At 38.1% G+C, this 22,357-nt stretch overlaps 1 protein-coding gene across 1 annotated transcript in view; it reads left to right on the top strand.

Moving 5' to 3' along the window:
* TRPM1 (transient receptor potential cation channel subfamily M member 1) overlaps positions 1 to 14,180 on the top strand; it is a 58,717-nt gene extending 44,537 nt beyond the window's left edge. Inside the window, exon 16 of the mRNA XM_080809661.1 lies at positions 11,449 to 14,180. Within this exon, the coding sequence (XP_080665787.1) occupies positions 11,449 to 12,721 (1,273 nt within the window). The 3' untranslated portion in view covers positions 12,722 to 14,180. The remainder of the gene's footprint in view (positions 1 to 11,448) is intronic.
* The last annotated feature ends 8,177 nt before the right edge of the window (positions 14,181 to 22,357 follow it).

The following is a 22,357-nucleotide window of genomic DNA, read 5'->3' as shown; positions in this document are numbered from 1 at the left end:
CTTAACTGACTGAGCCACCCAGGCAGCCATAAGGTTTCTTTTTAACATACCCTTGGTACCCATCATTGCAATAAAATTTGGCTTTTAATCTTAAATGTTATGAGAAGCTGCTACTGTGTTTAAGCTAGGAGTAGCATGAATGAGTACCTGTGTTATTGTTTTGGATTAGAGTGAGTAGCCATTGGAGGCAAAGAGGTTATTCCTAACAACTAACACTTTTTTCTTTATCAGCCTGGGGTATAACATGAGGTCGTATCTCTTTAAATATTAAGGAAAATTATTGAGACCTCATCCTGCTTATTCCAAAAGTGTCTTCTTTCCCTTCCTATTTTTCCCCTAACTGAGTCAGTTGTAGGAGATCCAGTGCTCTAGCGAAGTCCCTACCTATTTCATCAAAAACCAAGAAGGTGGAGGCAATTTTTGATTTTTGTTTTCTCTCTATCCTCCTGCCACTTGGCCCTGGAAGTTGTGGAAGTGCAGGCAGAGTGGATTAATTAAAGCCCCATATTTCTGATTAGATGTTGAAAAGAGGGAGCTCCAGGGTACTGGAAATACTAAGCAGATTATAGACAGGGAGGATATTGGGAAAGTAACACTATGAGGTTGCTTATGAACTTTAGAGCTCACCCCCAAACTGTATTTGTATGTGTATGTGTATGTGTGTGCATGCGTGTGTGAGTGTGTGTGTGTGGTTCTGCTCCTTATTAGCATATCTAAAGCACTGAGGGAGACAAAGTGAACAAAAAGTTATTGAGTAAGGAACTCTTGGACTCCATCCCTCCATAAAACTGGCAAAACTTTCAGAATCAAATTTTTTAGACAGATGGAAATGAACCAATGGTTTGCAACCATTTGTGGAGTGCTTATTCAAGAAACATAGCTGAATCTTTTTTTTTTTTAATGAGATTTGTGGCATTTCAATTTACCTAGTCCCATCCCCCACTCTTCAGTTCAGTGGCAACCATGAAAATAATAGCCTGAATTCCTGGTACCAGTGGAAGCAAAAAGGACCCTATCCACAAAGAATTGTAATTATCTGTTTTGACCGATCTGGTGATTCCCTGAAAGTCTGGCTCAAAGACTTGTCTTAATTTCCCCTGGCTTGAAACTAGCCAAGGGCTAAAACTGCTAGCCAGAGGTGGAGATGGGGAGAGGGCATTTTTCAAAAACATTTACAGGCAAATGTTTTAGTCCCTATTCCCTGAGGTTAAAAAAAATAACAGATTTGGGGCAAACGAGACTAACCAAGAAGCTTCAGAGAAAAGGCTGGGAAATGAGATGTCCATAGGGCTTTGAAAAGCTCTGACATATTCCTGGGAATCTAGAAGGTCTTGTGCATGCATAGCTGTGCACATGCTCTGAAAATACCTGATAAGGTAGAAAGCTTCCAATTCTAACTTACGTAAAGGCTCTGTGCAAACAGGAAGTGAAGGCTAAGAAAAGATGCAAACTCTGGTTGAGTATTAAAGATGTGTATGCACAGAGTCCCTCAGCAAAGTCTAGGAGAATTTTTTATTCCAGAGATTTAAAGAAATCTCTGTTCAATCATCAGCTGACCACTGAGCTAAAAGAATAGGATTTCAGTGACCGCACACAACAAAGAATACAGGCTTTACAGGATCATTTTAGAAAAATCACTAAGTAAGCAACAACTACTACAAAATGAAGCAACAATAATAAACCCTGGGGAGGAGAGAGAATCTGACTTCAAGAATTGCTGTGCTCTATTACTCAAAATGCTCAGTTTTAAGTAAAAGGTCAGGAAAAGAAACAAGACAGTATGGTCTAGGGAAAAGGCACTCAAAGAAACTGGCCCTAAGAAGTTCCAGATGTTGAACTTTCTGACAAAAACTTTAAATCAGTTACTGTTAATACATTCAAAGAGCTAAAGAAATCCATCACTAAAGATTTATAGGGAGGAATGAGGATGATGTCTCACCTTATGGAGAATATAAATAAAGAGATAGAAAATATATTTTTAAAAAGAAAGAAGTAGAAGAAGAAGAAGAGGAAGAGGAAGAAGGAGAAAAGGAGGAGGAGGAAAAAGAGCAGGAGAGAAGGAGGAGGAGGAGGAAACAGACATTCTGGAATTGTAATGTACAGGAACTAAAATGAAAATTTTACTATAGAGTCTCAAAATCAGATTGGAGCAGGCAGAAGAATCAGTAAACTTGAAGATAAGTCAACTGAAATTATCCAGTCTAAGAAAGAGAAATATAAAAGAATGAACAGAGTCTCAGAGAACTGTGGAACACTGTCAGCGTGACAGCATACACATAATGGGAGTGCCAGAAGGAGACAAAAGAGAAAGTGGCAGAAAATATCTGAAAAAATAAAGGCCAAATATTTCCCAAATTTAAGGAAAAATATTAATCTACACATACAAGAAGTCCAATGAACTCCAAGTAAAATAAACTCAAAGGCATCCACACTTATTCAAATCATAGTCAAAGTGTCATAAGCCAAAGGAAAAAAATCTTGAAAGCAGCAAGAAAGAAGGAACTCATCACATACAAAACATCCTAAATAAAATAAAAGGCTGACTTCTTATTGGAGCAAGTAGGCAGTGGGATGAAATATTTTAAGTGCTGAAAGAAAAATACTGTCAACCAAGAATACTGTATCTAGCAAAATAGTGTTTCAAAAAAATGAAGGAGAAATTAAGATTTTCCTAGATAGAAGAAACTGAAAGAATTTTATTTGCTACTAGACCTGCCCTAGGAGAGATACTAAGAAGTTCTTTGGGCAGAAATGAAAGGTCACCAGAGAGTAACTAAAATCTACATGAAGAAATAAAGAGCACCAGTGAAGGTAAATACCTACATAAGTATAAAAGACATTATAAATATATTTTTTGTTTGTAACTACTTTTTATTTTCTATATAATTTAAAAAATAACTGCAGAAAGCAATAATTACAAGTCTATACTGATGGGCACAGAACATATAAAGATGTAATCTGTGACAACAGCATAAAGTAGAGGAAGAAGTAATAAACTTTAAAAGAGCAAATTTTTGTATACTATTGAAATTACATTGACATTAGTCTGAATTAGATTGTCATAAATTAAGATGTTCATTGTAGTCTCTAGGGCAACCACTAAGAAAATAACTCAAATATATATAATAAAATAAGTGGAAAGGGAACTAAAATGGTACACTAAAAAATGCCTATTTAACACAGAAAGAGGTAGCAATGGAGGAATTGAGCAAAAGAAGGCATAAGACATGTGGAAAACAAACACTAAAATGTTAAGGGTAAATTTTTCCTTATCAGTAATCATATTAAATATAAATGGATTAAACTCGTCAGTTAAGACACAAAGACTGTCAGACTGTATATTTTTAAAAACACAATCTAACTGCATTCTCTCTAAAGTTTATTACAGATTCAAGACACAATAGTTTGAAAATAAAAGGGTGGGAAAAGATATTCCACATGAATAGTTATCAAAATTAGTATAGCTGTGGGGCACCTAAGTGGCTAGACAGAGATAATAAAAACATAAAAGACTTAAATAATACTATATGCCCACTCAACCTAACAGAACACTGCTCAACAACAGCAGGATATACGTTCTTTTCAAGAACATATGGAACATTATCCAGGATAGATCATAGACCCTATGTTAGGCCATATAACAAATCTAAACAATTTTTTTAAAGATTGAAATTAATCAAAGTGTGTTCTCTGACCACAGTGAAATAAGATAAGTTAATAATAAAAGGACATTTGGAAAACTCAAAAAATATCAAAATTAAACAACACTACCTCAAATAACCAATGAGTCAAAGAAGAAACCAAAAGGGAAATTAGAAAGTACTTTGAGGTTGCACAACAGTGTGAATGTACTAAATGCCACTGAAATGTGCATTTTAAAATGGTTAAGATGGTATATTTTATATTATGTGTATTTCAGCACAGTTTAAAAATTTTTTAAAAGAAAGAAAATACTTCAAAGTGAATAAAAATGAAAACACAAAATAACAAAATTTATAGGATGAAGCAAAAGTGGTACTCAAAATAATTATAATAGTGAATGCCTGTATTAAAAAAGAAGAAAGATCTCAAAGGCACTGAGTCCTGAACTAATGAATAGACAATTATCAAGGTCCCAAACTGATCACTGGGCTGTACAAACACAGGACAGATTTCAAAGGCACTGCCAAGACTTTGAAAATTGAACTGCAACTGGAATCACAGCCCACAGAAGTCATGGTGGAACTTACACCTTGAGCTTAACTAGGTCAATCAATTGCTAAAAGAAAAATATCAACATCTGTCATGGGATTTAAACAAGACTCTGTCACATGACATAAGATTTGAAATGTCCATGATATAATCTAAAATAACTTAGAATATGAAGAATTCAGGAAAATCTAATTTACTGGGTAAAAAAGAAAAAAAAACTAATAAATGTCAAGGCCAAAGTAGTACAGATGTTTGAATTATTTGACAGACTTGCAGGTAACTATTATAAAAATGCTTGAACAAAATTGCAAAGAATGTTGAGACTAATTGAAAAATTAAAGTCTCAGGAAAAATGGAAGATATAAAGAGGAACCAATGAAAAGTTTAGAACTGAAAAATATAATGAGTGAAATTAAAATTTCACTGGCTAGGCTCAATGGCATAACAGAAATGACAGAGGAAGGCATCTGTAAACTTGAAGACAAATATATAGGTAGAAATTACCTAATTTGAGCCAAAAAGAGTAAATAAACTGGGGAGGGGGGCAGCAGGAACCTTGTGGAACTAAATGTGTAACACTGTGCCATCAGAGTCTCAGTAGAAGAGAGAAAGTGTGATGCAGAAAATAATATTTTAAGAAATAATAACTGGGGGCGCCTGGGTGGCTCAGTGGATTAAAGCCTCTGCCTTCAGCTCAGGTCATGATCCCGGAGTCCCGGGATCTAGCCCTGCATTGGGCTCTCTGCTCAAGAGAGAGCCTGCTTCCCCCTCTCTCTCTGCCTGCCTCTCTGCCTATTTGTGATCTCTCTCTCTCAAATGAATAAATAAAAATCTTAAAAAAAAAAAGAAATAATAACTGAAAAACTCCCAATTGGGTGAAAGACATAAATTTACATGTTAAAGGAATTTAGCAAACACCAAACAGGAATAATTCAAGGAGATCCTCACCCTGGTACATGTTAGAATCTTCTGAAAACAAAAGACAAAATAAAAAAAATTACAGCAGCCAGAGAAAAGGGATTTATAACTTATAAGGGAACAGCTATTTAAATAAGGGCAGGTTTCTTGGAAGAATCCAAGAAGGCCAGGAGAAAGTAGCATCATGGTTCTAAAGCTGAAGAAATAACTATCAACCCCAAAATTCTATATCCAACAAAAATTCTTCAGGAATGAATATGAAATAAAGACCTTAGAGAACTCATTTTAGGAGTTGGGTCCTAAAATATTACTACAAGAAGTTCTTCAGACAGAATAACCTATACCAGAAGTAAACTTGGGACATCGGGAATAAAGGAATGTTCAGGTTTTCAATATACGTCTGTGTAATATCTAAGACAACCAAAGCATGAAGGCATGGACAGAAAATGGACCCATATGGTGGTAATGTTTTTATATCCAATTGAAGTGGTAAAATATTGAAGCTAAGTAGACTGTGAAATGTTACTATCTACTTTGTATTCCTAAATCAACCACTATAAGATCTACAGTAAATGATATAGTCATTTCCCAACTTATTTCTGAGGCCAGCATGACCGTGACACAAAAACCAAAGAACTGAAAGAGAAAACTATAGGATACTAGCCCTTATGACCATAGATACAAAACTTCCCAACAAATATTAGCAAGTTGAGTCTAGCCACAACTGGTAAGATTTATCTTAGGAATGAAAGGATGTTCAATATTTGAAAATCCATGCTATCCACTATAGTAACAGTTTAAAGAAAAGTGAAGAAAAAATTATTTCCACAAAATTCAACATCCATTCCTGATTTTTTTAAAAAGAAAGAATATACTGAGTGCTGTGAAATGTTTAAACCTGATGATTCACAGACCTGTACCGCTGGGGCAAATAATACACTACATGTTAATAAAAATAATTCTAAAAAAAGAAAAAGAAAGAATAAAATGAAATTAAGAAAAGAGACAGAAACCTCTCATAAAACCAGGAACAGAGAGGAACTTCCTCAATCTGATAAATGGCATTTATAAAAAAAAAAAAAAAAAAGCCACAGCTAACATGGTAAAAGACTGAATGGTTTCTCCCTTAAAATTGAGAGCAAGGCAAGGATGTCCACTCTATCACTGCTATTGAACAACATACTGGAAGTCTTAAACTTCTTAAGTCTTAAAGTCTTAAGTCTTAAACTTCCAGAACTTAAACTTCTATAACTCTTCTAACCTTCAAAACTCGATAATGTGGGAGAAAATGACCCCATTTTAAAAATGGGCAAAAGATGAAAATAGACACACCAGAGAAGACTTAGTCTTGGCAAATAAGCCCATAAAAAGATGCTCAACATTATTATCTATTAGTGAAATGCAAATTAAAACTATGATGAGATTACACACATATTACAATAGTTAAAATAAAAACATACTGACAACACCAAGTACCAACAAAGACACTGAGCTCATGGAACTCTCTTACACTGCTGGTGGGACTATAAGATGGTGCAGCCACTCTGAAAAATGGTTTGGCAGTTTCTTATAAAGCTAATATACTCACTGTGTTCTCTAGGTATGAAATGAAAACTTATTGGTTCAGCCACTATGTTAAACAATATAGAGGTTCCTCAAAAATTTAAAAATAGAACTACCAGATGATCCAGTAATTCCACTGCTGGGTATATATTCAAAGAAAATGAAAACAGGACATCCAAGAGATAGATGTATTCCTATGTTTATTGAAGCATTACTTGTAATAGCCAAGCTATGGAAACAACCCAAGGGTCCACAACAGATGAATGGATAAAGAAGACATGGTTTACATATACAATTGAATATTACTTAGCCATGAGAAACAAAGAAACCCTGCCATTTGTGACAACATGGATGACCTTGAGGACATTATGCTTAAATGAAATAAGTCAAACAGAGAAAGAGAAATGCCATATGATCTCATGTCTATGTGAGATCAGAAAAAGCTAAAGTGATAAAAACAGAGTAGAATGGTGCCTACCCAGGGATTACCAGGAGAATTGAGGATATGTTGTTTAAGGGTATAAACTTGCAACGGGTAGTTCAATAAGTCCTGGAGATCTAATGTACCTCATAGTGGTTATAATAAAAAATATATATATTGTATATGGACTCTGAAAAACAACCTAAGGGTTTTGAAGGGGCGGGGTGGGAGGGTGGGGGAACCAGGTGGTGGGTATTAGGGAGGGCACGGATTGCATGGAGCACTGGGTGTGGTGAAAAAACAATGAATACTGTTACGCTGAAAATAAATAAAAAATTTAATTAAAAAAAAATATATATATATTGTATTATTAACTTAAGCATTACTAAAAGACTAGATCTTAATTGTTCCTACCACAGAAAATAAAGGATAATTATGTGACATTATAAAGGCATTAGCTAATACTACAATGGTAATCACATTGCCGTATATAAATGTATCAACACATTTGACATCTTGAAGTTACACAATGCTTCAGTGATTCATACAACTGAATGCCAGAAAAAAAAACCAGTTGATTTACCATATGAAAATTTCTAAAGGAAAATTTAAAAAGGAAAATACGAAATTAAAAATATGGCATGTGAGAAATATGTCTTTAAGAGCAAATCACTTAGCCTTAGAATACCTTCGTAGTCTGTGCTATACTAAAAAAAAATTTCACTCCCTGCTGGAAGGAAAGTAGAATTAAGACTTAGAAAAGTAAGAAAGTTCATGTTTTGCTACAAGCTCTACAGAAATGACAAATTTCTCTTGTGTGTTTTCCTGCCACTCAGAATGTCAACAGATCTGGGACTCTTGTCAAAGTGTTTCCTAGCTAGTCTGTCTTTCCACATCTGAAATGGAAATCACTCTTCGTAGGGATGTCAAGATTTGTGAACCATCTTAAGTAATTGAGGGAAGTGACAAAATATGGCTAGCATAGAAGATGGCTTATTATCCATTTTTTCGTTCATCATTCCAGACATAAGTGACCTTAAATTTCTTTCTTTCTTTCTTTGTTCACACATACTATAAAAACTCAGTCCAATGTCCCTTGATTTGATATAAGCATTTAAACTTTGTCTCCAATGCTGTAGCTGTTTATAGGCTTGAAATAAGCATCTGATCATCTTTCTTAATCTAAGCCACATCGTGAAACCTTGGTTCTTCCACAGTTTTGACTAAAGGACTGGCAGTAGGAAAGGGAGGAGATTTAGAGACACCCACGGGAGAGACCCACTATGGAGCTTGGTAGTTTATTCAATGCAGGGGACTGGGGAGCTAGAGAAGTAGGGAGGCTGAGTGCAGTAAGGGAGACTTCAGAATCAGATGACTTCTTATTTCTTTATTTTTTTATTTTTTATTTATTTTTTTTACTGAAGTGTGTTTGACACAGTGTGACATTAGTGTGGGTATACAATGGTGATTTGACAGCTCTGTATCTTATGTTTTGCTCACCACACGTGTAGCTACCACCTGTCATTACACAACTCTAGTGTAATACCACTGACTGTATTCCCAATGCTGTACCTTCCATCTCCTTGGCCTATTCTATAACCATAGGCTCATACCTCCCACTACCCCCCCTTCTCCCGTTTTGCCCATCCTCGTTCCCCTACCCTCTGGTAACATCAGTTTGTTGTCTGTATTTAGGGGTCTGTTTTTGCTTTATTGTTTGTTCGTTCACATGTTTCTTTTCTTTTTCTTTCTTTCTTTCTTTCTTTCTTTCTTTTTTTTTTTTGATTCCACAAATGAGTGAAGTCATAGGGTATTTTTCTTTCTTTGTCTGACTTATTTCATTGAGCATAATACCCTTCAGGTCCATCCACGCTGCCACAAATAGCAAATTTCCTTTTTATGTATGAGTGGCTGGCCATGCTAGTATCTGAATTAGGTAACACAGGAAAAACATAGGCAGAGAATTCTAGAAGATTCGAAAGGAGAACTATTTATCTATATTTTACCAGTATATTTATTTTTCAGAGTTTGGATAGAGTTTGTATTCTCTCTCTCCCTCTCTCCCTCTCTCTCTCTCTCTCTCTTTTTTAGTTTTTATTTATTTATTTGACAGAGAGAGACCACAAGTAGGCAGAGAGGCAGGCAGGGGGAGTGGGTAAGCAGGCTCCCTGCTGAGCAGAGAGCCCAGATGTGTGACTCGATGCCAGGACCTTGAGATCATGACCTGAGCCGAAGGCAGAGGCTTAACCCCCTGAGCGACCCAGGCACCACTGCATTATCTCTTAAAGTAGTATTTGTTAGAGGATCTCAAGTTTGACTTTAGAGAGGACATTGTGGATTTTAACATCAAAGGAATCATCGAGAAAAATAGATCCGAAGTGAGCGAAGAGACATTTCACAGAGAAAATCAAATCTTACTTGAAGTCACGCAAATTAATAGGGAAAGTTCTGTTGGTCCCCGAAATGCAAGAGGAAGGAGAACCCTTAGAAGGTGTAGTGTCTATGGTATGAAAGTCAGGACTTCTCATACACAGTGAATTTGGTCCTCCTGGTGGCAAATTTCCAGGAAGCCAGACCCTTCCTGCTCAAATGATGTGGTTTCCTAGGGGACATATAAATAGTCTTTTCCCCACACAAAAAAAGTTAAGAATAGAAGCCAAAGACCCTCCCACACATCAGAGCGCAGCTGTCAATGTGGCCAACAGAAGCACAGCATTGGCAAAAGCAGCTCTGGCAGGATGTAGGGAAAGGTAACCACAGAGGTAGCAGGGAGTAAGGAAAGCACAGGAGACATGGTCGGAGAGCAGAAACTTAGTGCAGAAAAGAGCAGCTGGAACTCAGGAAGTGGGTAAGAAGAAAGAAAGGAAAACAGGTGGAAGGATTTATAAGGATATGGAAAAAAGGTAGCAAGGACCTGCTAGAAACAGACTAAGTGCAAACCAGGTGACCCTAGAGACTGCCTGTATGTTCCTAAGACGGGGTCAAATGGTGGGAGAAAACCAAGGCATGACAGAATCAGACCAAAGTATTGGTCTTCATCCAGGGAAGAACTTGCTGGAATGGCCCACCATACCCCTGGTTCGGAGGGCCCAGAGCCTTATCCCCACTGCCCACCCCCATCACATCCTGGGGGGCAAATTCAGCTTTTATTTATTTATTTTTAAAGATTTATTTAATTCTTTGAGGGAGAACACATGCACCTGTGAGTGGGGGAGAGGGAGAGGGAGAGAGAGAATCCCAAGCAGATTCTCCACTGAATGTGAGCCTGAGGAGGGACTTGATTTCAGGACCTGAGATCATGACCTGAGCCAAAATCAGGAGTCAGACCCTTAACCAACTGCGCCACCCAGGTGCTCCAAATCCAGCTTTTAGAAGGCAGTGCTAGGTCCTAGGCATACCTCACTGCCTCTTAGTGTTAAATTTCAAGAACCAGTTGAAAAAGTTCATCTTGTACATATTCTTGAAATATAAGACATAGTCTATTCTAGCAGGCTTTAGTTCAGACAACATTATGGTTTCATAAGTTGTTGCCTGATCTTCTAGGAGTTAAAAATCTAACTGCAGATATTTATAATCTACCATGGTCTTTAAAAAAAAACTCATTAAGGGAATGCTAATTATTAAATATAATGAGCAATTTAAAGCTAGTGGTATTCTTCAGATAATTAAATGACCTTTTGTCCCTTAAGTAAACCATCTGATAATCTGTACTTAATTACCAACAATTCATCTTCTGAATCCCCTGAACTTCAAATAAGGATTTTAATTAATTTTATCATTATAACCATTAATTGCTGGCAGCTATAATCAAACCTCAAAAACCTAAGGGCTAGTATCTTCTTTTATTCTCAGAGGCAATGTGATATGCCTCTAAGAGACAAAGGCTGAAGCAAATGTTAAAATAGATTGTGTGCATTCGAATGTACACTGTGTACCGCCCCACTGCTTACCAGCCATGTGAACTTGGCCAAATTATTTTCATGATGACTTGATTTCCTCATTAAAATGGGGATGATGATAACAGCGATTACCTCATGAGGCTGTTATAAGGATTAAACCAGCCTAGAATAGTGCCTCAGTAAGTACTTATTAATGAATACAGAAAACATTTAGAGCCATGGATGGTAAATAGTACTCACTGTATGTATTAACCATAATTCTATTACTTTCTGATGTTCCTCATAATAACTTTTAGTAGTTAGAAGTATGGAGTAGTATGAAGTTTGAAAACATGCCCAATGAGCTCCATGATTCTCAAAAGACCGGGAAATAAAGTAACAATGATAACATTATAGTTCTGTTTTTAATACTTAGTTAATCTCAGCATAATAATTCTATCCCTTTGTGTTCCCCAGAGTCGAAAACATGTCAATGAGATTGGAAGAAATCAACGAAAGAGAAAATTTTATGAAAACTTCCCTACAGACTGTTGACCTTCGACTTTCTCAGTTGGAAGAACTGTCTAACAGAATGGTGAACGCTCTTGAAAATCTTGCAGGAATTGACAAGTCCGACCTGATACAGACCCGGTCCCGAGCTTCTTCTGAATGTGATGCAACCTATCTTCTAAGACAAAGCAGTATCAACAGCGCCGATGGCTACAGCATGTATAGATACCATTTCAATGGTGAGGAGTTGCTGTATGAGGATGCTTCTCTCTCCATGCCACCAGGGACAGGATTCAGGAAGAAAGCCTGTTCCTTCCGAATGAAGGAAGAGAAGGAGTCAAAAATGCATCTGGTACCAGAGCGTCAAGGCAGCCTTCACCTTTTATCCGGCACAAGCCCGCCAGCAACACCAGACTGCGGTCAACTTGCATTAGACAACGTCAAGAACTCTTCAGAGCTGAAATTAGGTCCAGATACTGGGATTGCAGCCGAAGATGAGGGAAGGCAGACCGACTCTGAAAGGGAAGAAACTGTTCCCCCAAGTGTAAATCAACCAGATGTTATGCATGGACAGAACAAATCAGATTTTCAAAACCCTCAGCTCACAGTGGACACAACCCAGATAGAAGGCACAATTTCCTATCCCCTGGAAGAAGCAAAGCTGATGCGTTATCACCCTGAGGAAATGTTCAGTGCTTATAAAACAACGAAGTCCAGAAGCTTTGTGTCTTCCCGTGGACAGAAGCCAGTCAGCGAGGTTAACACCTGCAGCACAGTGTACAGTTCAATCATGGACCCAGCACGCCCCTCGACACTTCAGCAGTGGACGACAGAATGGAAATATCAAGTTCGGAAGATCACACGTTCTCGCAGTACCGACATCCCTTACATTGTGTCAGAAGCGGCCAGGCAAGCCGAGCAGACAGAACAATTCGCAGACACCGAAGATGAGAACTGTGTGTCTGAAACAGCCCCTGGGATCTCTCGTTTATCTCTAGCTGTCCCTGACAGAACCAAAAAGGAAAACTTACTGTCTGTGAAACCAGACCCAACTCTGGGGTTCCCATCTTTAAGGTCAAAAAGTTTACACGGCCACCCTAGGAAGGCTAAAGCCGGTCAGGACAAACTAGACAGACCTGGACATGCCCGCAGTGTAAGTAACTTGGCAGTTGTGTCTGGGATTACAACAGAAGAACAGAAAACCAGGCAAGAGAAAACTTCCACAGAAACTGCATGTTGACACGTTCTGTCTCTTTGATCTTTAAATCGAAACCACTGATGACTACCATCTTGGTCATCTAAAGAGCATCAATTTCTGAAAACACTTTCATTAAAAATGTCCGGCAATTTGGACGTAAGATTTAAAATTCAATGCACTAAACGTGAAGTCCTATTTCGCTAGCACATGTTAGTAAACTTAGGTTGTTTTTAGTTGGAGTAGGATCAGATGAAAGTGACAATATTCCAGTTGAGATAAATTGCTTAATCTGTAAACAATTCTACAATCTCTTTGTTAGGCAATCTCTAAATTGCTTAATCAGTAAACGATTCTACAACCTCTTTATTTTTTGGGTTATTGGGTGCCACCAGTAGGTTACTAAAGGAGTAAACAGCTATGTAAAAAGAGAAATTAAAGAGAAAGCAAACATGAAATAAAAAGAAGGGGGAGAAGAAAAACAAAATTATGAGGTGCAAGAAGTAAGAAGTGGAAAGAAGCCATCAGCCATCAGAAGCCATATTTTTTATGGGTCTTTGTTTTCTGTTTCAATGTTTTATGTTTTACAATGACACAGTGGAAACAAAAATGCACTATTATGTCAAAGATCACACTATCATAGTCTAGGGTGACCAAGAGTTGTGTTAATGTGTAAAAATAAAGTATCCAATGTGCATTTTCCTGTTGTCATAGAGTCCCCGATAGCAAACACAAATAAATTGTACCTCTGCCTATTCAATGGTTTGTGCAAAGCTGTGGATAAATCCATAAAGATACATCATCAAGGTCAAATTGTTGAGAATCACAGAGACCATTCATGGCTGAGAATACAGGATCTTATGCTTCAACTTATAAGTTCAAAAACCTATCAGACTACTGAGCCCCCCATCCTCAGGTCAGGGGCCACTCTCTGGAACCCTTAATACCACCCCTAGCCCCACTACTCTTGACTATACAAACAGGGGCAGAGAGGGGCAGAAAGGGATCTTCTCTGGCTAATGCAGAGGGCACCAGCACTCATAGAGGCTAAGAGTTGGATCCTTACCATCTCACAATGGCATCTCTTGGGAGGACTCAAACACAGAGAAGGCCAGCCTCATGCCTGGAGTTACATGCCTATTACTACTTTAGTGAAGTGTCTCATGGCGGAAAGCAGGTCAGACAGAAATGGGGATGATCACAAAATAACCACTACACCCATTCTCATGTGAGACTCAGACTGTCACATCGTCATAAACCGGCAAGGGAAGAGAGAGAGAGAGAGAGAGAGATTGATTCCCTGTAGTTACGCTAGTTACGTAGTTATGTTAGTTATAAAGATAGTGATCAGAAATAGTTAACAACTAAATAAGACTGAAGTTTTTAATAATCAGGTTCAAATCCCTGAACCAGGGTGAATTGATCAAAAAGCAAAAGATACCATTGCAGGGATGATGGGGCTTTGAAATGTAAGAAATAATAACATTTATTTAATAAATAAAGCTACCGCTACATTGAGACTGTTTAATCAATCCTGCTATGTGCGTTATTTGACCCAATGCTTAACCCGTTACATTTTACCTCATTGCTAAATCTTTCCTTTTGGAGCCAAGAAACTTTTTAGCCCTTTGCCACGTTCTAGAAAAAAAGGTTTCTCAGAATAACCTGGAGAACCGAAGACAGCTCAACAGAGTGGGTGTGAAGAAGACAAAGCTTATCTTTGCAACTCCCTGTTCTCCGTTCCTTTCACAGCTCCCCTCCCCACTCTCTCTGAGGTCTCTCTTACCTTGTTATGGGACCAAGTCCATTCCCATCAGTCTCATTAGATTTGAGACACCTCCTTCCTGTAGAGGTGTTGGCTAAAAGGGATGTGATATTTTCCTTTAGATATTGGTCTGACAGGCCCAAGGAAGAGTGTTATAATGGTGGAATTTCAGAACCTGGGGCAGGGACCTTTCTTGCACACCTGAAATCATGCTATATGTCTACGTACTCTACCATCTCAATACAGTTCAAATATTGAGGCCCTTTTATGTAGGGCTTATGATATTATTATTACTCTGTCATTCTAAGTTTGCTAAATATGGGGCAGTACATGTTAGGAACTAATATCCAGTTGGGTCAAATCTAGCAATAACTAATACAATTAAAATAGGAACACTGTGAATGTTCAAAGCATTTGATATTAAGTTGTCTAAGTAGGAGTGCCTGGGTAGCTCAGTGGGTTAAGCATCTGCCTCCAGCTCAGGTTATGACCCTGGGGTCCTAGGTTTGAGCCCCACATTGGGATCCCTCAGCAGGGAGTCTGTTTCTTCCTCTCCCTCTCCCTGCTCATTGTTACTCTCTTTTTTTCTCTCTCTCTGTCTCAAATAAATAAATAAATTTTTTAAAAATTTGTCTTAATCAATAAATTATAAGCCTATTTCTGTTCTGTGTAAGACGCAGTAAGAAACATACTAAGAAGGTTTTATTCTCATATCCCATAAATTCTGGCACACTCATAAATGTTATGATAGTTGTATAAGCTGAAAGTAAGCTCATTTTTTACTTTGATCAAGAGGAATTAAGAATTTAACTCATTATAAGTGGCTTTCTCCTTTGAGACTATATGATTGCTTATTTTCTGAATATATATGGCATCACCTTGATGCTCCTATAGACTTACACAATTTAGGTTTCAAGACTTTAAAATTTAACTCAAAGCATTGTCCTAGAGTTATTTCATATCAAAAAATGCATTTGGGGGGCACCCGGCTGACTCAATCAATACAGCATGCAACTTTTGATCGCAAGGTCATGAGTTTAAGCCCCACACTGGGCATAGAACTTACATTTTTAAAAAGTTTAAAAAATGCATTTTAGGGGCACCGGGATGGCTCAGTCAGCTAAGCATTTGCCTTTGGCTCAGGTCATGATCCCAGGGTCCTGGGATTGAGCCTGAGTCAGGCTCCCTGCTCAGTGGGGAATCTGTTTCTCTGTCTCCTTCCCCACTTGTAGTCTCTCTCCCTCTCAAATAAATTTCTTAAAAAATAAGATCTTTTTAAAAATGCATTTTACCAGATATATATTGGAAATAAACACAAATGAAGTCATCACCCTACTATCTCCAACATTAAAAAGACTATTTTAAAGAAACTTTTATTATGAAGGACACAGAAAATCATACAAAACAAATATGACTGAGTTATTTTAAGATGAATATCTTTATAGCCACCACCCAGAGTAATAGAATTTCCAGCTACCCCAGAAGTTTCAGCAGTTCCAATCTCAATCATCTTCCTCCCCACAAAAGTGACCACTATCTATTTACAATAGTCATTTCCTTGTTGTAAAAAAATTACTCAGAACCTAGATGGCTTAAAATACTTATGTGATTATGCTCATGGATTTTTTGGGTCAGGAATTCAAACAAGGCACAGAGAAATTCCCCTGATTTGTAATCTTTGCTGATTTTCATGGAGTAAATCCTCCTACCAGGACCAACTGCAAGCTACATGTGACATCACTGAATGCAGACTTGGAAAAAAATGCTGACAATTAGCTCCTGCAAACCAGTGCAAATGGGCAAGAGCACATCACTGTCTCTATTTCGTGGTGGTTTTTTTTTTCCCCAAAGATTTTATTTTTATTTATGACCCAGAGAGATAGCCACAGAGGGAATACAAGCATAGGGGAGCTGGAAAGGGAGAAGCAGGCTCCCCACTGAGCAGAGAGCCCGATATGGGGCTTGATCGCAGGACGTTGAGATCATGACTTGAGCCAAAGGCAGACACTTAACCAACTGAGGCACTCAGGTGCCCCAATTTCATGCTGTTTGAGCTGAGAAGATTCAGCGTCTGGAGGTGATTCAACAGCTGGAGGCTGACGTCATCTAGAAGCATCTTCCCTCACATGTCTGGGAGTGGATCCTGTCTGTGAGCTGTGATCTGAATCTCAGCTAGGGCTATTCACCAGAGGACCCATGTATGGTCTCTGCATGTGGCCTGGACTTTCTCACAGCTTGGCAGCCTCATAGAAATCAGATTTCTTACATAGTAGTTCAGGGCTCCAAAAGTGAGTGTCCCAGTGAGCAAGGAGGAAACGTCATTGCTTTTTATAACTTAGTCTCAGAAGCCATGCAGAGTCCCTTCCGTTGCATTCTCTTAGTTACAGGTGAGTCACTAAGCTCAGTCCGGACTCAAGGAAAGGGAGGAGTGTTTAGAATTTTGCGGACATGGAGCGTCTGGGTGGTGTAGTCAGTTAAGCATCTGACTCTTGGTTTCGGTTCAGGTCATGATCTCAGGGTCACAAGACTGAGCTGTCTAGCTCTGGGCTCAGCATGGAGTCTGCTTGAGAGTCTCTGTGCCCCTCCCTCCCCACCGCACTTTCTCTCTCAAATAAATAATCTTTGAAATAAAACAAAATAAACTTCTGCAGACTTGTTTAAAAATCACATTTTCATTTCATTATAGCTTCATCACCTGAATGTCCTTTAGCACCATAATTGAGCTTTGCTCTATTTTTTTTTTTCACTTACTCTCTTCCATTCCTTTCTCTTCCTTATATCTATCTGTTGAAGAACATGGGCCATTTGTCTCGCAAAGTTTCCCACAGCCTGATTTTTACTAGTTGAATATTCATGTGCAGTTTGCATGTTTCAGTGTTTCTGCAAGTTGGCAGAATTTAGAGGCTTACTCAGGCTTGGATGCAATTCTTTTAGCGAGGCTATTTGGGTGGTGTTGCTTCCTTCCTCGTGAGGCACATATGTCTACTTGCCTCTTTTTGGGATGTCTGTAGCTGTTGATACTGCTTGATACTACGAATTAAGGCTTCTTAATTCATAGAAGCTAAAAACATAATCTACTGTACGATTTCTTTTTATTATTTAGAATACTTTATAAAGAAATGATTCCTTTCACCTGTCATTTGGTTGCATAGTAGTATAGTTCATACCATACAGCAAGGACGATGATTGACTTTTCCCATTTATTTGTCAGTTTTTAGGATACTGAATTAGTTCCCTATCAACCTCTAATGGTAACCAATAGATTGAAATACACACACACACACACATACACACACACACACACATATATAAGTAAAATTACCTCATAGATTTTAACATATGGATGTGTTTCAATCCTTGCAATTATCATATTCTCACATTTTTTTCCTTGAGTATATTAAATATGTTGCTCTATTTTCTTCTGGCATAAAGCATTGCTGCCAAAAAGTCTGAGGATAATCGAATTCCCTTTCATCTAAGTCACTTGCTCTTTTTGTCTAGATACCCAAAGAAATTTGCATTATTTTTTTTCTTTAAAGTCTGATATTTTTACAAGAATGTGTCTTAGTGTTGATCATTCTAGGTTGATTTTCTCAGCTGCAATGTGTTCTCTCAATGCATAGATGCAAATACATATATATATATAATTATATATATTTTTATATATAATAATAAATATATATATATATATAATTTCAAGGAGACTTTCTTGAAGTCTAATTTGTATTATTTGTTGTTTTCTTATCTCTGCCTCTCCGCCCCCCAGCCCCCACCCCCCGGCCCGGGACTCCTATTACCTGAATGCTGGGTCTCCTTTCTCTATCTTCAATATTTGCCATTTTCTCTCTTTTTTAAACCTCTCTTCTTTGATTTTAAAAATCTTCCTCCTGTTCATCTTCCACTTCTCTTAAAGCATAATTAAATGTGTTTATTAACTTTGGGTTTCTTTTAGTCTTCATTTCCAAAGTAACTTTTTTCTTATTTCCAATTCTATTCTGAGTCTGTTCACTTCATTTTGATTGTTTCTAACTCTGATTTATATAGTTCCTTCATGTCTCACATCATTTAGTGTCTTTTAAGTAGTGGGTGTTAGCTTTGATCTACCCTGTGCACATGTCTTTTTGGTGTGCTTTTATTGTCCGTAGAAGTGCTATTCTGTTCTTATTCTCTTTTCACAACAGTAGTCTCCTATGGGATTTGACTTCCATACTTTCCTGTTGCTTATGTGTATGTGAATTGGTTTTCTAGAACTTTTGGAAGGAGGCAGTTTTCAGGATAGCTTTTCTGACTTCACAGAGAGCCTTCTTCTGTTTTTACAGTGGTATTAATATTTAAAAAGTCAGCTTACTTTCCGAGACTTTCTGGTCCTCATTTTTTTTTTTTTTTTCCTGAACCTCCTCTTTCCTTTTTTCTATCTGGTGTAATTTTGTTTCCATGTCCAGAAGTCTGTCCTCCCTGTGGCCCCTTTCCTAGGGAAGCCTTGATAGGTCAATTTCAAGAGTTCCTACAGCTATACTGCTCCAATCTCCTCAGACCCTACCATGAGTCCCTCATACTCCCATCATCTTGGAGATAGCAAACACCCTTTCCTATTTCTGCTGCTCTTCTCAACTTGACTGGCCAGGACCTCCAGTGAATACCTTTGGCTATTTGTAATTTTCCAGATGTCTCACTGATTCCCTTTGCTGATACAATAAAGATCTTGTGACTGCCACTGCTTTGTTCTCACTTGCCGGTGCTGGAGATCATGGGGTTACCATTTCACTTAGCCTTGCTGTAGATGTCATCTATAGGTTTTGATTTTGCTTTAGAATTGCTTTGTCTATTTTTATGTGGAGACCAAACAATAATGCTGCTGCTGTCATTTTCCCAGAATCTCCCCCAAAGAAACAGACTTTTTAAATTACTTAATAGTCATCTTAAGGGTCCACATACCCAGGCAATGGCATAGTTTTGTAGACAGTATGTGTAACCATGTTTTACCTTTTCTACTGTTTCTACAATTACCTTCTTTTATCTGGACCATTCTAGTAGCTCCCAACTATTCTCCGGGCTTCTACCATGCTGTACCTCTATAGCAGTAGGAGTGATTTTAAAATATCAGCCAGATCACGTCACTCTCAGCTCAAAATATTGCAAAAGCTTTTCTCAACTTTCAGGCCCTCCAAGATCTGGCTGGTTCTTTCTGACTTCCTCTCCCAGTGGTTTAGGCTGCATCAGCTGCACTGGCCTCAAACACACCAGGCAGGCTCTCACCTCAGGGCATTTGCACTGCTATCTACTCTGTTCCTAAAATTTTCCCTCTGATTTCCACTTGGCTTTCTCCCTCACTTCTTTGGTCTCTGCTTAAATGTCATCTTATCAGAAAGGCCTTCCATGATCACACCTCCCCTCCCATCACAAAATAGAACTCTCATCCTCTTCCCATGTTTTATTTTTCTTCATGGCTCTTATTAACATGACATGTTATATATTCATTTTTTAAATGTATTATTCTACCCATAATGCCATGAAAAGTAGGAACTTTGTCTTCCTGGCAACCTGAACAGTTTGTTGTTGTTGTTGTTGTTTTAAGATTTTATTTATTTATTTGTCAGAGAGAGAGAGGGAGAGAGAGTGAGCGAGCATAGGCAGAGGCAGAGGGAGAAACAGGCTCCCTGCCAAGCAAGGAGCCCGATGTGGGACTCCATCCCAGGACTCTGGGATCATGACCTGAGCCAAAGGCAGCTGCTTAACCAACTGAGCCACCCAGGCGTCCCTGTTGTTGTTTTTAGCACAAAGGTAGCACTCGATTCAAATTTGATAACTGAATGAATATATTAACTACCTAGCACCTAACAGGTATTCAAGAAATGTTTGCACTTTTTTTTCTTCATAGAGAAAAGGAAGTGATCTGTAGGGAATACCACTATCTGCCACGATAAAACCAATAATGGAACAGAGTGAGAAAAATAAGAGAACAAAATAGTGGCATTAGAGCCAAAAGAAGGGGGTAGTCAAAGTATCAAGGACGTCAGGGCTGAATAGAGGCTATAAAAGTGGTGCTATGGACAGCACTGTATCCCCCCAAATTCATATGTTGAAGCCCTGACCCCCAATGTGACTACATTTAGAGACAGGAGCTTGAGGAGGTAATTAGGTGTAAATGAGATAGATCATTAAGGGTGGGATCCTGATGCAACAGGATCAGTACCCTTAAAAGAAGAGATACCAGAGCACCATGTGCTCGCTCTCGCGCGCGCTCTCTCTCTCTCTCCTTCTCCCACCCTCAGGCCTGTGAAAACACAGCCACCATTGGCAAGCAAGTCAAAGAGCTCCTAGCAGAAACCTGTCTTGTCTGTACCTTGACCTTGGACTTCCCACCCTCTAGAACTGTGAGAAATAAATTTCTGTTGTTTAAGCACAGAGTCTGTAATATTTTGTTGTGGCAGCCCAAGTGGACTAATACAATTAGGTTTCTGAAAAGGTCACAAAATTTAGGGTTAGGTTAACAACAAATCTGGAAATCAAAGTTTTTCTCCTTTTCAATTGTAAGGCCACATCTTAGAGTTGTAGATTCTAAGAAAACCAACATAACCAAATCACAATTTAAGTATAAAGAAAAGCCCATATATCGCTTGAAGAGTATTTATGGAAGAAAAGCCATTTTTCCCTCAGTTCTGAGATATAATTGACATATATCTCTGTATAAGTTTAAGGTGTACAGCATAATGGTTTGACTTACTGCAATAAGTGAAGATATGATTACTGCAATAAGTGTAGAAATGATTACTGCAATAAGTGTAGATAGCATTTATCAATTTATAGAGATACAATAAAGAGAAAGCAAACAAAGAAAAAACTTTTCTAGTGATGAGAAATCATAGGATTTACTCTTAACAGCTTTCCTGTCATACAGCTGTATTAACTACACATTACATCATGCTATACATTAAATCCCTAGTGTATGTATCTTGCATATATGTATCTTGTAACCAGAAGTTTGTACCTTTTGACCACCTGCCTCCAATTCCCCCTCCCTACCCTTGCCTCTGGTAAAACACAAATCTGATCTTTTTTGCATGAGGGTTTTTTTTTTTTTTTTAATCCACTTAAGGAAGAAAAGTCACAGACTATTCATAGAAGTTTAAGAAATGCATGTGCACAAGTGTTTTTAACACCTATAACCACGTGGACTTGACATTTTAAAGTACATTTGTGGTTCCTGAGCAAACGAAACCATGTGTTACCCAAACAAATTAACCATAAAGATCAGTAGGGTTCTGAATCCAGGATAAATTATTTTCAGAGAAAAAGCAAACTTCTGAATCTTAAAATTGCTTAATGTTTCAACTAGCAACACTTGTCGGTATGATTGTGATTCATATGACTACATTGCAGCTTCCTTGTGACGTTAGTTATAAAACGCTAGATTAGGGTTTTATTCTTCAAAGCAAAACAAGAATCAAGTCTCAACTAACAGGTTCACCAAAATGATACATCACTAGTCTCTCTCCATCAAAGCCCCTGCTCCAGTTTAGAGTTAAGAAATGCCCTGTGCTCGATATGCTAAAATTCATCTGTTCTTTGCAATTAATGGGTGGACTATTTGGTTTCACGGCCTATTGAAGGCCCCCACACTGATAGTGCCTCACTCTCACTGGGCTTTTTATCATTTTTCTGCTCACTAGTTTCTTTACCTGTGAAGATGGGCAAGAAAAGAAAGGAAGGTAACTTGCTTAATATCTTTTTCCATATTCAATTTTTATAAGGAGGGTAAAAGTTAATAACCTACGCCAGTGTGACGTGCCAGTGGCCGCCAGGCAGGCGCATCCCCTGGAAACCAGCAGTCTGCTCAGCTGGTAGGACATCCTAGACCCAAAGATTTGCGCAAAGACAACAGACGGGATGATGGAAGAAAATCTCCCCCAACTGTG

Source organism: Martes martes (genome assembly GCF_963455335.1).
Source record: "Martes martes genome assembly, chromosome: 7".
NCBI lineage: Eukaryota > Metazoa > Chordata > Mammalia > Carnivora > Mustelidae > Martes > Martes martes.
This window is presented reverse-complemented; position numbering and strand designations above follow the sequence as displayed.